The following is a 15,535-nucleotide window of genomic DNA, read 5'->3' on the forward strand; positions in this document are numbered from 1 at the left end:
ACTCTATAAATGAGCATCCTTGCTTGACACTCAGCATTCAGGGGTTGGATTGGGGGGGGTTAAACCATCAAATGATTCCCTAGCGCAGCTGTGTATGCAGCTCACCCCTCCCCCAGGAGGTAGATCAAAGGCAGAGAACAAATTTTACACACAGGTGCGTGAGAACTAATGAGACGTTAACTTTATGAGTATTATCTATAAATTTAGGATTCAATGAAAATGAACATGAAAAATTCTACCGGGTGCACATCAGTACCTGCAGATGGCATGAGCTTGGGGCCGAGTGAGCGTGGACAAGGCGGGTAACTGGGGTGTCGGTTTCTGGTATAAACCCTGAGCTTAGGGGTGTTGGCGGGACACAGTGTATCTGAGCGCCTCGGTGATTCAAATGGATCAGGAAAGTCTACATCTGTAAAAGAAATCACACAAAAATGTCACTCTATATCAGGGGTGTCAAACTCAATCGCACAGGGGGCCAAAATCCAAAACACACTAGGTCGCAGACTGAACAAGATAAACATTATTTGAAAACACGAAAACTAAATTTTAAAACTTTTAAAACACAACTTTTTTAACAGAAATATGAGTAAAAACAGACTAATATTGCTGCAGAATAAATCAACTTAAACCTTAAATTACTTTCAATATTTTGCGCTCTATAAAATATATTGTGTCAAATGTATACAAGTTAGAAATAAAGTAAATGTTAAAAGAAAAAAACCCTCAAATTTCTTTACTTGAATGCCATTTTATATAAAAAAAATAAACATATAAATATCCCAAAGGATTTTGATTTCCATAAAATATATCCTTTCAAAATGATGTATTATAAAGGAAATCGCCTTTTTCTTGCAACACTGGCGTTCGGCAAGGCAGCTGATGCACTGTATGATGGGATTCGTAGTTAATTTTGTACTGATGGTCGTCAACACATTGAACCTGCTGTCAGATCTGGCAGTGCAAGGAATTGTGGGATATTGTTCCCTTTGCCTGTCTGGGCAGATTGGGACTTAGGCGTGGGTTTTGTCAATGTGTTTTGTTGTTTTACTCTGTTTTGCCCTTAGTTGTTTTATCCTGTTATGGTATAAGTCATTCTAACTGATCTCTCAGCCTTCATGATCGTAGTGTTGGTTCAGTATGTTAGCAAGATAACATCGGGCTGTTAATGATAATAATATAAAACGGTCTGGAGGGCGCTTCATGCTTAAAAAATGAAGTTATTCTGACTCCCCAAAAACGACATAATTGATAAACAATAAATCTAAATATATAATTATTATATTATTATTACAAATATTCAGTGGTGGAAATCCCTTAGGAGCTCTTCTAAAAGTAAAGTCAAAACACTCATTTTTATAAAGGTTTTTACCGTTTGTGATTTTTCAGATTTAAATTAAAGTCCAGCTGATACATACTAAATTGAAGTAAAAAAAATCATGAACTCAATCTTTGCATTATTCTTTGTCTTGATGACCAACTCTACCTGCAGTGGGAGGTGGGCTGTGTGCAATAGTGTAATTCTCCTCAGGAGTCATCACATTCTTCAAGTCAGAATCTCTCACAGGAGGATCGCCAACTAATATCCTACAAGTATAGACACAGCGCTTTCGAGCGTCTAAGGTACTCCAGTACACCCTTGAACACCTGTAAAAAAAATATTTGTGTTCTTATTTCACAAACATAACCAGCATTTTTGACATTCCTTTGTGTTTTCTTGCAGAGAAGAAAAGTGCTGACAGTGAAATTAATTGGAAAAAACTCACTGGTATCCGAGAGGAAAGAGTTTGCGTTTGCAGTCTGAGAGTTCAGTCAGTATTCCCAAACAATCAATTTTCATGGACCCTGAAAAAAACAAATGTTGTTTGAAACAATTCTCAGAGATAATGGGGGTGATCCAACAGAAATCTCGTACCTATCATCATATGGATGCTTTCAGGCTCCAGTCCAGCCAGAAATTTCCTCTTGAAGTTAATCCCCTCCATGTCCACTAGGATTCTACGAGTTACCTCAAACCCCGATACCACCTTAAGAAACAATAAATGAAACACTTAGGTAGAAGAATGCAGAAAAGGTGTGGAAATGTATTGATAGCTTTTGGTTAAAGACTTCCTTACCTCTCCTCTGATGACATCCCTGTGTTTTGGACAGTAGATTTTTTTGTCTTCTAAGAAGGAGCACTGACACTGGCGGGCGCACATGAAATGGTAGCTCCTGGTGCAGGAGGTGAAGCAGCAGCTAACTGTGGCCCCTGTTTTTTGGCACCTTTCGCAGCACTGGATTAAAAAAATAATAATAATAATTTTTATCTGCTATTTAGTAACAAAAATGATGAGTAATTTGGCATCCTACCATTTTCTTTCCCCTGAGAACGGCCAAGTGAACGTTTTTCAAAGACGCGTCGTCATCTTCAAACACCTCAGCAGACCAGAGAGCACAGTTGACGTGCGTCCATTCATTCTGACCGATGTACAGCAGCCTGCCACACTCCTGGAAGATTCGTAATTGTTAAGAACTCTTCATCCCATGTGTGATCAAATAAATCAAAGTCTTTCAGTCACTTACATTAATTTTCTCATCCCCATATTTGAAGCACAAAACACACTTCCTGTTGTCAGTGACACCAGGTGGAGGAGGGGGCTCTGGACCGTCTTCTAGATCTGGAGCCAAAAAAATAGGATGATCACGATGTTTGAAAGATTTACATTTAGGAGAATTTCATTGGTGTTTTTTTACCTGGTTGGAGTGTGGGTGGAGGTGGCAGCATGGGAGGTCGAGGAGGAGAAGAAGCAGGCAACTCCGGTTCACCCGGAGTCTTGGGCTGGGGGGCTGGAATGATTTTTTTCATGAAATGGGGGTGCTCAGCACGAGACAGCTCCTGTCTCTCCTGCCACTGGGCGTAGTTGTGATCCAGGGATGGAGGCAGAACAGCGTTGGGGAGGAGACCACTGCTGGAGAGCATGACGCATATAGACACCATTAACCAAGCTTAATAAACACCAAATATGGCCGAGTTATGACAATTTACAAATTATTTAGTGTAAGCAGCATAACAGTTTTCACCAAATATTCGATAACATGACATCTTAACCCTTAAGCAGTAACCCCGCCTACTGTTTAACCCTTCCCATGATGCTTTTCAGCAGTCCTGGGTAGCATTACTGAATTACACCACCTTTGGGGCTGCTCCAGCCTATCAGGGAGCGCCGCCAGACAAACTTTGTTTCCTCCTACATCATTCACACGAGACCATCAAAGAGTCCAGGTGGAAAACTGTCACACAAATCGTTGCAAAAACACTTCATCTGTGCGATGCAGATGAGTGTCAGCAAATGAGGGTTGAGTGCTCAAGTCATAATTAAAGACTAAAGTACATGAGTGTAGTTTGCATAATAGATCATAAATGCCAGGTAAAGTAATTTATTGATGACACAAAATCTAAAGGAAGTGTCTTATATGAATTGGATATATGAAGAAGCATTAGATAAATCTCAAGTTGGCTGTTTTGATTGATCGTCCAAAGTTTGTGTTTTTGAAGTAGAGGGAAAACCTCCTATAACCCTCGTGATCCTGCACAGAACTAGGCAGAAAATGATGGATGGATTGATGGAGGATGTAAAACTTTATTACAAAAGATTAGAGCTGCAGTTCAAACCACTTTAGCTAAAAAAAAAAAAAAAAAGACAAGTCACTACATGTGTTTCCATGATTTAATGGAAACTGTGTCATTGTGTTTTTTTCAACATTTCTAGAATTTTGATAAAGTTCTGCGCATATGTGTAATGGAAATGCCAGAAAAACCTGCAAATGTTCATAGTTCTGCTAAAAAAATGATAATTTTACTGAGGTATTAGAATGAAATAATAAATGTTTAGTAATATGGTTTGGGTTGAAGAACCTGATCTTTTTTTTTAGTCTTCAACATTAAGGTAAGAATTACAAAATTACAAATACGTTTTTTAAAAAAAGCTTTCCAGGCTTTTAGGAGCTCTTTTCTCTGAAATTAGTTTCTCATCTATTGTTTTGACAAAACTATCTTCAGCTACATTTATTTTCTGCTGATTTAGCTTGTTTTGCCACTAAACACTCACACAAAGTAAATCAACTTTCAGGCAACATTTTTAATTTCCCTGCAGAGGGCCTGGCACCACGACTTCACTTAGGAAACAGAGGAATAATCCCCCTCCTCTCAAAGTCTACAGATCTATGCCTCAATTTACAAGACGACAAGTTTGGTTCTTTGGAACAAAACCCAAAAAACTGAGGAGCGTCTGAGACTTCTGCTTAGTACATTATGTACTGAAAAGAGACAAGTCCTCAAACTCTCAAGACACAAGAATGTTCAAATGTTCTGTTCTGGCCAAGACAAGCACGACTGATTCATTTGTGCAAAACGAAGTTTAAATCTTAATAAGTCAGTCGAGAAATACGTAAACCAACAGAGTCATGTCAAGAGAGAACCACAAATCAACCACAACAACGTATCGCATGGATCTCAAGTGAAACGTGACACTCCTGCAGCTCTCTTCTCAGTGTTTGGGGGGGAAAGAGGATTCAGAGAGCCGACAGTGTTGGTGAAGGAGTGAGTTCTCTCCAATGCCTGCTGACTCAACTGATGTTATTATCTTGTCTATAAAGGAGCAGTGCTTCACTGCATTGCTGGTGAATGAATGTTTTTATTGAGAGAAATGAGAAACCGAATGCATGAAAGGCAGCTTCAAACAATGTCCAAGGCTTAAGTAACAGTCGGTGTGCTGATAGAAAACAATTTTCCATTCAATCCTCATCATAAATGGTCTCTTAGGTCTTTGAGTCAGACTTTTAGTCATTACTCCCAAGAATGGAATTACAAACATCTTCAAAAAGTCACCATCGTGCAACAGTCGGATCCTGCTTCTCCTCAGAAGGAACATGCCGCCCAAACATTTCTAAATATTAGCTCGCTGCTTGCTGGTTCCCTTCAAAATACAGATAATGATACAGTTTCATTCTGAGAAACCCCCATCTGTCTCTGGCTTTCCATAATTACAGAGCGTCACTTCTTGACAACTGCCGTTCCAAGAGGATTCCAGATGTGCTCGCATTACAGGAGTATCGAAGGTCAACTTTTTCCTCCCTTTTATGAAGGAGAGGTCCGTCTCAAAACGCTTCCAAATGTGCGCCCCACGGGTCACAAAGTGTCCAACTTGTAACTGACGCTGGAATGCAAACATTATCAAACGTCAAAATGTTCTCGTTTTACAAACAAGTTATGTGACTTTCACTTTTGTTCAGGGAGAACAAAAAAATCCAGCTAAAAATTTTTTATGTTTTCAGATTAAAGTGTGCATTTTACATTTTATCAGCAATCATCTCTTTTAAGTAGTCTTAATTGAGTTTCCTGCCTTAATAAACTTTGATAGACGTCCTCATCTTCCAGGTAAAGCAGCACTTATTATAAAGTATGAATCTGAATGAAAGCCTTCAAATCTGTATCTGCATCCTTGTCAAAGTTCATCAGACATTGAGCTCAGCAAATACATCATGAGCACAGAAAGATTTCTGAGTGAGTCTGAGTCGATAAAATAGTCTAATGTGTGAATTTGTAACTTTGATAGATTTTTTTGCACACAAAGCTGCAGCTTTTGTGCCTTCGTTTGACCTTCGTCACCATTTACATCAATAAAAAAGATTTCATACTCTTTTGAGGCAAATTCCCTTCATTCTGTTAATACATGCTGGAGCATCATACATATATTTATTAATTCCACCAAGAAAGCAACAAATGACTGCCAAGAATTTTTCTTTACATATTTGATTTCACATCCCATTTATATATATTTTCTTAATTTATTGCCCAGCACTTCAGTGTGATTTGTGTGGTTATCCTTCCAGTTATTAAAGAGCACTTCATGTGCTAAAGATAAATGACAGTTTATATAACTGTAATGACTTCCACAGAGGAGACACTCAATACTTTGCAGTGACATAACTTCTTGTATTTGCTGTGGTGTGTCGGACACTCACTTGGCAGAGACTTTTTGGCTTTCCCAGAACCGGGACTCTTTCACTTTGAACCACGGGAAGTTTCGCTCCATTTGCTGAAAAAGGAAAGAATTCGGTCATATTTACACATGAAGCACCTGCACAGACTTGCAGTTTAACGGCATTGACGATCCTGCCTTAAACAAATCCGAGACATCGATCACATCAGTCAGTAAAAGAAAGAGACGTTTCTGTAACTTGTGGATCCGAGTTGAACACTTGGTCTACTGCCGCTGCAGAGCTTGAGGGACTCTGTGACAATGTGCAGATTAACAGTGTTTGCAGTGAGACGTGTCTTACCCGAATGAAGAAGGACTTCACCATGCTGTTAGCTCTTCTACCCTCAGGCTGGCCTCCGTCACCATTAATGGCTGTCTGGATGATTCGCACGATGTCATCATTAAAGTCCAGCTGGCAGAGAAAAGATAGAAACGAAGGGTTCACATATACAAAATATAAAAACACAAATCACAACACGCTGATAAATACGTGTGAAAAGGCTTTTTTTGTATCTAAAGCTTCTCTCACACCGAATAAAGTTAAGACAACAGTCTGTCATCTGAGTTTAACCCTACAGCACTATCGACGAGTGATTTACTGAATTTTCAATATGTTGTATATCTTGGGTTCCTGGGTAAAATCTCACATGTCACAGGAATGGGTGGACCAAAGGCAAAGTCTCCTGTTTAATAATTTTTATAGGATTTTTTTTTGTTCTCAAATTCCTAATTTTTCGGCAATTTTTAAGCATGTTTTCAGGATCTTCCTATGTTTTTATTTTCAATTTTGTTACATAAACCACATTTGAAAATAAAAAAAATAACTACTCTAATTTATCATTATATCTATTTTTTATCATAAATACTTTTTATTTGGGTATATTATACTCGGTACAAATTACCCGGCAAAAGTGATGGTGTAACTTCTTACAGCAAAAGTGTTCTAGTGTTAAAATATAATTACTTTACACAGAAAACACACAGGAAAAAAGTCATTTCATTTGCTTAAATCCATTGAACTTCTTAGAGACCCACTCCAATGAAATCCAGTATTTAGTGTTTTTGAACATGTTTTTGCAGCTTTTTTCTCATGATGGAGGAAATAAAATGTATACAACTGTGTTGGATCAGGAGCAGATGAAAACCAGTGGATTGAAAAAGCTTAGGTTTGTGACACACCATGGGCGGGGCAAAGCCTCCCTGCTCTGCTACAAATCTGAGGAATCTACTTGCAGACAAATAGATCCATAAACGTCTTCATTTTCCTCATCTGAGCTGCCATATAAGTCAACACTGTACAACTGAATAAGATTTTTTTGCTTTAGCGTGGGCTTGTGAGATGCTATAAGCTAGCGGGAGAGCATGTAAACAAAGGGATGATGGGAAATTAGTGGACTGACAGTCCCGCCCACAACTCAGAGATGAATTTCTAACGAGCCCCTGCTGCTCTGCAGAAAACAAGTCTTAAACAAACCACGAAGACTTTTTGATTTTGGCTAAAAACTGCAATTAAAAGATGATTTTACAATAAAAAAAAATATAGTTGGAGTGAGACTTTAAAAAGTGAGTGTGACAGTACGTCTTCATGTATGTAGGTTAACATAAATAAGGCTCCATGGCGACAAAATAAAAGTCAAAGAGATGGATAAAGACACAGCATGAAACTACAAGCTAAACAGGTCAATAGAGTTATGTCTGTTTTCATTTTGGGTATATTTAATTAAAATTGTGAAGGTTAGTACTATCACTGAAACTGTTGATGTTATTTTTAGTAGAATACTATTATCAGAAAGACTGAATTATGCCAAGCCTTTGTGAATATGAAAGTCACCTTTAATGTAAGTAATTAAGTATTTGGAGGAACAGACAAGCATAACACAAACTTCATATCCCATCATTCAACAGCATTAAGCACACAGTCTATGCAGTGTCTTTTTGTTTTAGGAACAGACACTTACCAGTGACCTGTAATGACCTTGATCCATCTTCTTCTCAACAGACTCCAGATCTGGAGGGGAGTCACTGGGAGGGGTGGTGGGGGCAACTTCAGTGAGGACTGGAGGGTCTGGGCCCTCTGGGGAACGGCGGGACGGAAGACTCTCCTCCGTCTCTGGATTCAGCTCTGGAGGCTTCACCGCCTGTCATACAGACAAGAAGTAAAGCTTTCACTCTTTAAAGTTTACAGTTTGCTGCACTTAATAAAAAGATTCCATCAATACTTTGCATTTAAGGGCACAGTGCTGTAACGTTGATGGAAACAACATTTTCTAGGTGTGCCTCTCACCTGTCTGTAGCGTAACAGGTGTGTGGATGTGCGTGAGTTCAGCAGTGCATTGAGGACGTTGCGGATGCAGCCCTGGAGCTCTATCTCCAGAGCGGATCTCCACTCTGCCGGATGGCGTTCAGCACATTTCATACAGGTGTAGGCAATGTTCTCTGGCAGCTTTGACAGCAGTTCAAACATTTCATCTGCAAGACAGCATAAAGACAGTTCACCTTTGCTACTATATTTCACTTCGTCTCCTATCAGCATTGTAAAGAAACAGCCCTGACAGGGGTTTGCTTAAAAACTAAATGCTGACAGGGGGAAATTATGTTAGCATGTGATTTACGTCTCTTCTCCTGCTGACTAACCTGTAAGGTTCTCACACTTTGCATGAACCCACTGTTTGCAGCGAGCGCACTCCATCATCTTGCTGTCATAGTGATCATCGTTGTAGCTTTTATCACACAGTGGGCAGAAGTTACCTGCAAGATGAAAAGAAAAATGCATTTAGTCAACATTATTGTTGGCATTTAAAATGCCAAAATGTTTTCACTGATTAAGTAAGTACATAAAACTAGCAAATACTTAAAGTTTTATCTGATTCCACATGTCAGGAACAAACCTTTAGCAAAGAGTTTGGCACAGTCATGGCACATGGAGAAATCATGAGACCACTGAGCATCCCAGGACTTCCCAGGTTTAGTGGCTCCACAACTCTTGCAGCGCACACACTTGGTGCAAATCTGAAGAGAAAACACATCAATACAGGGATATATGGGATTTATGTGGAAAGACTTCTGAACAAAAGTAGAGCTTTCTTAAGAAATCTTAGAATGTTGGAATTATGGGATGGGTAAGAGCTAAAATTGAGATACAGCTTTGGTCAGGTGGTATTGGAGGAAACATACCCAAATTCTCTTCTTCTTGGTGGGCTTGGTAGGGTAGTTGGGACCCAGGCACTCCGGGTGATAGCTGTTGCGGCACTTATCACACTCTACCAGCTGCTGCTACAAGCAAAGAGACCCAAAATCAATTCAATTCTGAACTATTATCATCTTTTTTTTGTTCCTACTCATTAATTGTCACTGTCAAATGAAAATGAATTCTAGGTCATCAACAAATGATTTTCCACATTTAAGTCAGAGCAGTTTGGATTTTAAGGACACTACAGCCTGCACCGCTTCCCTAAGTTCAAGGTAGGGATCATTGGCAGTGGGCCGTGTAAATGCAAGAACATCATTTTCAAATAGGTTATCCTGCTTCTATATATAGACCAGTGTTTGGCAGAATCTGTAGACGGCCACAAGCTCTGTCAAGCTTCTCCTGTGTCCTTGGGACAGCACAGTTAGCTCACACAGCCCCGTGCAAAACACCTCATTATGAGCTGCAGCATCTTTTGATTTTCCCCCAATCAGGGGACGTATCTGCTCCTTTGGGAATCCTAAATTGCCTTTTATATTATTTTATGCACAAATTGAAGTAAAAACTCCACTGCATAAATGTTTTATGAAAACAATTTGGATTATATTTATGGTATAGGAGTTGATATTTTAGCTATTAAATAAGTCTCCAATTCAGAATCAGAGTGACAGCTGACATCTGAGCAGCGGCTCAAACAAAGATTAAAGTCAGACTGTTAGTACATTTATTTCTGTGCTTGGACTAGATCTTTGTTTGTTTTTTTTAATTTGTTCCAAAAAACCATTTTCTTTTGCTTGGCTACTTCTAAATAGGCAGTTCATGGTTTGCAACTTTGTAAGAAGTTAATTTACTGAGCTGCTTAGACTAAATATGCATAATCCTTAAAAGACACAGCATGCACATCCAGATAGGACATGACTTTAATGAATAAAAACATGGCAAAACTCCAAGATTCGGATTCTCCGCTCAGAAGAGTCTCAGCTCTCTCCACTGTCGAATTCTAAACTGAGCTTCTTTTGTGTGCTGCTTTAAACTGAGCTAAATGGCTTACTTTAGCTTTCTGGTGCTGGCGCCCACAGGCCTGGCAGAACCGGCACCGCCGACAACACCAGTTCTCAAACTGCTCCTGAAGAGGGCGCTCTGACTCCCCCAGGCAAAAGAGATGGAATGGTTCACAGCATACCCGGCAGTAGACAAACTACAAAAAGAGAGATAAAATGTCAGCACGTACAAATAAAAATCAATGAGAAATCCTTTCAAAAAATACTCCACCTCGACGTTTCCACTGCTTGCACACAGGAAGCAGAGCACCCTTGGAGTGATAGGCACAGAGGTGAGCAGGCTGAGGCCTCCAGCCTCCCACACCTTCTCCACGTCATGGTCCCTCTGAAAATCCACTCTGATACGATGCACTCCGTCGCAGGGCGCTCTGGGCTTCACCTGGTCCCTAGTCGAGGGAGTGCTCAGCAAGTTTAAAGTACTGCTGCTGGGAGGTTTAGTGGTCAGCGGCTTTTGAAGAAAAAAAAACGAGGAGATACAGAGACGGCAGAAGATTAGAAATTTCAGGAAAAAAAAATTACATTTCAAGTGCTTTCTTCTTAAAGGACAAATATCATGGTATTCTGAGGCTTTCAGAATAAACTACATCCAATCATATATTACCCTTGGCACACTAGAGAACAAATTTTTAAATAAAATATGAGTTGTTTTCGTGAGCTCTTTTCATACCCAAAAGTAAGGCACTTCAATATCTGAGGCCTCGCCTTGCACTCCTTGTGGGTGGCGCCCACTTCATGGTTTTAACCTAGAGTCAGTGTTGTGCCAGAATGTGTCGCCGGTCTCTGACATGGTTGTTATGGTCATAATTTGTTCCAAAAAGTCTAAGAAGAAGGTGGATGATTACGACAGACTTTAGCCTGCCAGAATTTGTCGCCCCCCTAATAATTTCCAATACAACCAACAACTATTTAACAATTGTCTGTTGTTACATGCTTTCATCACAAAGTGAATTTCACAAATCATGTTTGTTATCCGAAATAACTCAAACAAAGGTACATTTTTACCAATTTTTTTAGCAGAAGAAGCTGTGGTTGTTTTACCTAGAACATGAAGGGAAAAATGTAAATATGACAATAAATTTAAAGTTATTTAATTTTATATAGTAACTAAGGTAAAGAAAAACAAGTAGTAAAGTGAAAAAAGTCAACTTTATTCTATCCATTCACAAAGAGTTGAAGAATAGTGTCACTCTGTGAGGCTCGTGACTGAGAATACCCATAATGTTCCAACAATCTGTAAAGCAGTTAGTTCATAATCTAACAGTTGAGCTACAACATTTTGACAGATTTGTTCAATGCCGTGTTCCACAAAAGAAAAAAAAAATCAATCTGAGATCAGTAAGCACAGCCAAAATTTATTTTCAAGGGTTGGTAGGCAAAGTTTCTATTTCTGAGCAAATTGAAGCATTTCAGGTGCCCTCTTAAGATTAAAATAAATACAGTAAGGGTCACTGAAGTAGCTCTGATTTAATTTTGGTTTATGCATTTCTGACAGAGATACAACCCAAACTGAAAAACTAACTGTGTTTTACTCATTACATTATCCTATATTTGCTGCATTGAGATGATCCTATGTGGCACAGGAAGTCTTTTATTTTGAAAGGAAACCATAAGAACCGTTGTCAAAAGTTATAAACTATTTCATATCTTTGAAAAAATATCAATGTTTTATGCAAAAAAAAATTCATTTATATGTGACATAAAAAGAGCAATAATGAATACAAATCAGTCTTATTTCTCTAAAGGGTGAGCTAAGACGTTGCGGCTCCTGCTGGGTTGTGGTCTGCAAAAAAAATCAACCTAAATGGCTCTTTACGTGTGTAAGGCTGCAGATCCCTGATAAAGGCCCTTTAAAAAATAAATCTGTAAAACACCATCCTCACCCTTACCTTGTCTTTTGGTCTCTGTTTAGTGGATGGAGGAACAGAGCGAGACGTTGGCTTCTTTATCTGTTTTGAGTCAGCTGAGAAAAGGAAACAGGCATTAAATATGGGACTGACTTCATAGTAAATATTACTTAATATGCTAATTCATATAAGTTGTGTAGTAAAAATAAGTAATAGCACCAAAGCAAGTTGAGGCAAAGCATCTGGAATGTGGTCACAGGAGGAGTACAGTGTGTTGGTTTCACTCTCTGAGCACTTAGGTTGAAATATTAATACAGGACAAACATGTGCGCCCCGGTCTCTTACCTATTGTAACTGAGCTCTGCTGTTGTGCTGAGTGCTGTTGGGGTTTCTTCTTGGGCTCACTCTGAGAAATCTTGGGTGAGGACTCTTTTGTTAAAGGCGGCTGGCTGGCGGGAGGCCACGGCTGCTGCTGCGCCGTTTGAGCCGGTTGGGCCGTCTGCGGCGGTGTTGACTGGGAGGGGGAACTGTGGGCTGAAGAAGATGAGGAGGAGGAAGAAGATGAGGAGGAGGACGACGAAGACGAAGTGGAAGATAATGACGTAGAGGAAGAAGCCGGTGCAGGCTGCTGCGGTTTCAGGCCCTTTTTGCTGCTTGTATTGCTGGAAACAGGGAGCTGCTTGGGGCCCTCCTTGGACAAAGGTGGAGACTCAGCCTCTAATGGGACTGTGTTGGAAGCCTGAGAAGGTTCGACTGGGGAGGGGCTCGACAAGGGGACAGGAGAGGGCTGCTTTGATAGCGGCAGCTGTTTGGATTTCTCCTCTCCTAGCTTTCTAGGGGGACTTTCACTCTTTTTACAGGGAGGATCCTCCTTTGGTGGGGCAGGAGAAGCTTTAGGGGCAGACTCTGAACTGGGACCTTTTACAGGGTTTTTCTCAGACAACTTGATCTTTTTCTTGTCCTTTCTGTCTTTGCTCTGTTTCTGGAGAAACATTTTTGAGGGCATCCACTGCAAGTTCTGGCACTTTCTCATCCTGCGAAGGAAACAGAACGCTCAAACCTCCTCCCAAATAAGAATTTGTCATTAAAAAAAAGAAGCAAACCTTACTTGCAACATTGCTTTTTAATGTTTCGTCCTCCGAACTTCGGTTTGTCGAGACAGTTGGTGCAGACCCCGCAGTCTTCTGGAACTTGGCAGCCTGAGCATTGGCCACAGCGGCGCGAGCGACGCCCCTTCTTGGGTGGAGCTTCTTGAACGGCTTTTTGCCGCGTCTCCCGTGGCTTTATGGGCGGAGACTGCGGTTCTGCCTCCTCAGAGCCTGCTACTGATGATTTATCTAAAGGAAAAAAAAAAGCATAATTTACAAAATTATACGACAAAGTTTTTTTTTTATTCTAAAGACAAAGCAATTTCATCTCACGCTACAGACACATTTTGTTACAAGTATAGGCCAGGATGCTCACAATTGACAAAAAAGGGACTGGCTTCTTTTTGTTTTACTTTTTATACTGATTACTAGGGATGTAGGGAAAAATTGATTCTGTAATATATCGCGATATTTCCATCGGCAATATTTTTATCGATTTAAAATGGTGACAAGACAATATTTAATTAATTATTTATGAGCGTCCTTCAGCATCTTACTTTTGTTTTCCGCATTAACCCCTGACCCCTAGTTGACACACTGAGCCTCTTTGAGCAGCTCTACACCACAACAAAACAACAAGATCTCGCGAGAAACTGGCTAATGTTAAATGTTCAGTCAGCCTCAAGGTTTTTGTTGTTATGAGACATGTGCTACGTAGTTTTTACTTAAGATGGGTACCGAACCAAAACTCTGCGCCACGTTTCTGCTGGATTGCGGTGCTTCGTGGCGTGCTCAAATAAGAACGAGAAGCAGTGCAGCAGGTCATGCCTGGAGAGTCAGAGAGGCGTTTTATTATTCAGGTAGTTTCTTTTTAAGTCACTCTCTTTCAAAAAAAATGTTAAAAGTTGTTCAGGTACAGTCTAGGTATATATCGCGACACATATCGTGAGATGCGTAATGCACTGTATAGCCAGACTCTTGCCAATACACATCCCTACTGAATACTGGCGTATGTACAGCACCTACAGTTGGAAGACTCGGTGTGAAATGTCAAAGTGAAGTCTTGGTGCAAGGCTTTTTTATGCTATATCTCCATTCGGATATATGAAAGATTGGTGTCATGTAACGCTGGCTGGGCACAAACCACAATTATTAATTTCTTCCTTATGGTCAATTTTCAAGCGGTTGGCACTTCCGTAAATATAAAGAGACTCCAGACACCAGTCACTATCAAGTCTGTCATAGGTGAAAGTTTAACTATCAATGTGTTCATTGGCCACACGTTTAGTACGTAGAACTTTTTATATGCAAAAGCTTGAAATGCATATTTACATTTACATAGACGTTTCACTGAAAGTAGTCACTTTAAATGTGTGTTGCTGAAAGCACTGTGAACATAGCTTTGGAGGGATATCTTTATCTATTTTCTGTAAATATACTGTATATCAGGTATGAATTAATCCCTACTAAATAAAATATCTTTATGTACACGAAAAAGTTCCAACACCCCTTTTTATTACTATAGAAATCCAATTTATATCTCTTTGGATTGAAGGTAAAGTCCCATTAGTCGTCACACTAGGTGTGTAAAATTTGTTTTCTGTATTTGACTCATCCCCTGGGGGAGTGGTGAGCTACAGACACATTTGAGGGTTTCACTTGTAACGGATCACGTACGGATCACTAGCCACGGTTCGGCCCACACGTCTGTGTTGTGATCCGTTACACCCCTACTTTGGATTATAAAAGCAGAGCCCACAGGTAAGAATCGAAAAGCAAGGTTAGGTTAGCTGAAAACGCCTTACCATCATTCCCCATAGAAGACAGGATCTTCTCTCTCTCTTCCCAGGGCAAGGCACTAAGTGTGGGCATGTCATCGGGGAACACGGCCCGATTACGGCCCAACGCCACAGCAGCACGCCGGCATACGTGCTTGATCCGTGGACCTCGGACCGAGGCCTCTGACGAATCACTCTCCTGACCCTACAGGCCCCAACATAAAAAAAACTCACAGATTACCACACTTTTTTAAACTAAAATAATTTTCATAGGCTTTTGTGTATCTGTTTTTTAATTTGGTTTGATTCACAGGTAGAAGATGTAAAGTACAGCTAAATTAAAACATATTCTGTTGAAGTAACTCTTTTCCAAAGGAAAGCCAGCTCTGCTTTCAGCATAAAGCAGCGATACCTTAATAACTTTGAAACTTTTCTTTAAACAAATTCAAACCAAGGTGAAGCACAAGTCTCTGCCGGTTTCTTTTTATATATTTCAAGAATGTAAATTATAAAATGTGAGCAAAGAGAAAAAAAATATTTTCATCAAACTTTAGTTG

General features: G+C 39.9%; 1 protein-coding gene across 4 annotated transcripts in view; it reads right to left on the bottom strand.

The window, feature by feature from the left end:
* The window catches only part of kmt2a (lysine (K)-specific methyltransferase 2A), a 38,658-nt gene that overhangs the window by 12,201 nt on the left and 10,922 nt on the right, over positions 1-15,535 (bottom strand). For 2 of the 4 annotated variants that reach the window (XM_024276778.2, XM_024276775.2), the window contains exons 4-24: positions 15,006-15,183; positions 13,221-13,449; positions 12,458-13,146; positions 12,155-12,228; positions 10,480-10,716; positions 10,259-10,405; positions 9,195-9,293; positions 8,909-9,029; positions 8,655-8,768; positions 8,305-8,489; positions 7,979-8,158; positions 6,322-6,432; positions 6,004-6,077; positions 2,734-2,948; positions 2,563-2,657; positions 2,350-2,487; positions 2,115-2,273; positions 1,913-2,024; positions 1,764-1,842; positions 1,484-1,644; positions 257-409 (exon numbers count right to left, since the gene is read on the bottom strand). In XM_024276778.2, the coding sequence (XP_024132546.1) occupies positions 257-409; positions 1,484-1,644; positions 1,764-1,842; positions 1,913-2,024; positions 2,115-2,273; positions 2,350-2,487; positions 2,563-2,657; positions 2,734-2,948; positions 6,004-6,077; positions 6,322-6,432; positions 7,979-8,158; positions 8,305-8,489; positions 8,655-8,768; positions 8,909-9,029; positions 9,195-9,293; positions 10,259-10,405; positions 10,480-10,716; positions 12,155-12,228; positions 12,458-13,146; positions 13,221-13,449; positions 15,006-15,183 (3,550 nt within the window). The remainder of the gene's footprint in view (positions 1-256; positions 410-1,483; positions 1,645-1,763; positions 1,843-1,912; positions 2,025-2,114; positions 2,274-2,349; positions 2,488-2,562; positions 2,658-2,733; positions 2,949-6,003; positions 6,078-6,321; positions 6,433-7,978; positions 8,159-8,304; positions 8,490-8,654; positions 8,769-8,908; positions 9,030-9,194; positions 9,294-10,258; positions 10,406-10,479; positions 10,717-12,154; positions 12,229-12,457; positions 13,147-13,220; positions 13,450-15,005; positions 15,184-15,535) is intronic. The other 2 variants (XM_024276776.2, XM_024276779.2) reach the window with 2 other exon arrangements.

Source organism: Oryzias melastigma, linkage group LG13 (genome assembly GCF_002922805.2).
Source record: "Oryzias melastigma strain HK-1 linkage group LG13, ASM292280v2, whole genome shotgun sequence".
Classification (NCBI taxonomy): domain Eukaryota; kingdom Metazoa; phylum Chordata; class Actinopteri; order Beloniformes; family Adrianichthyidae; genus Oryzias; species Oryzias melastigma.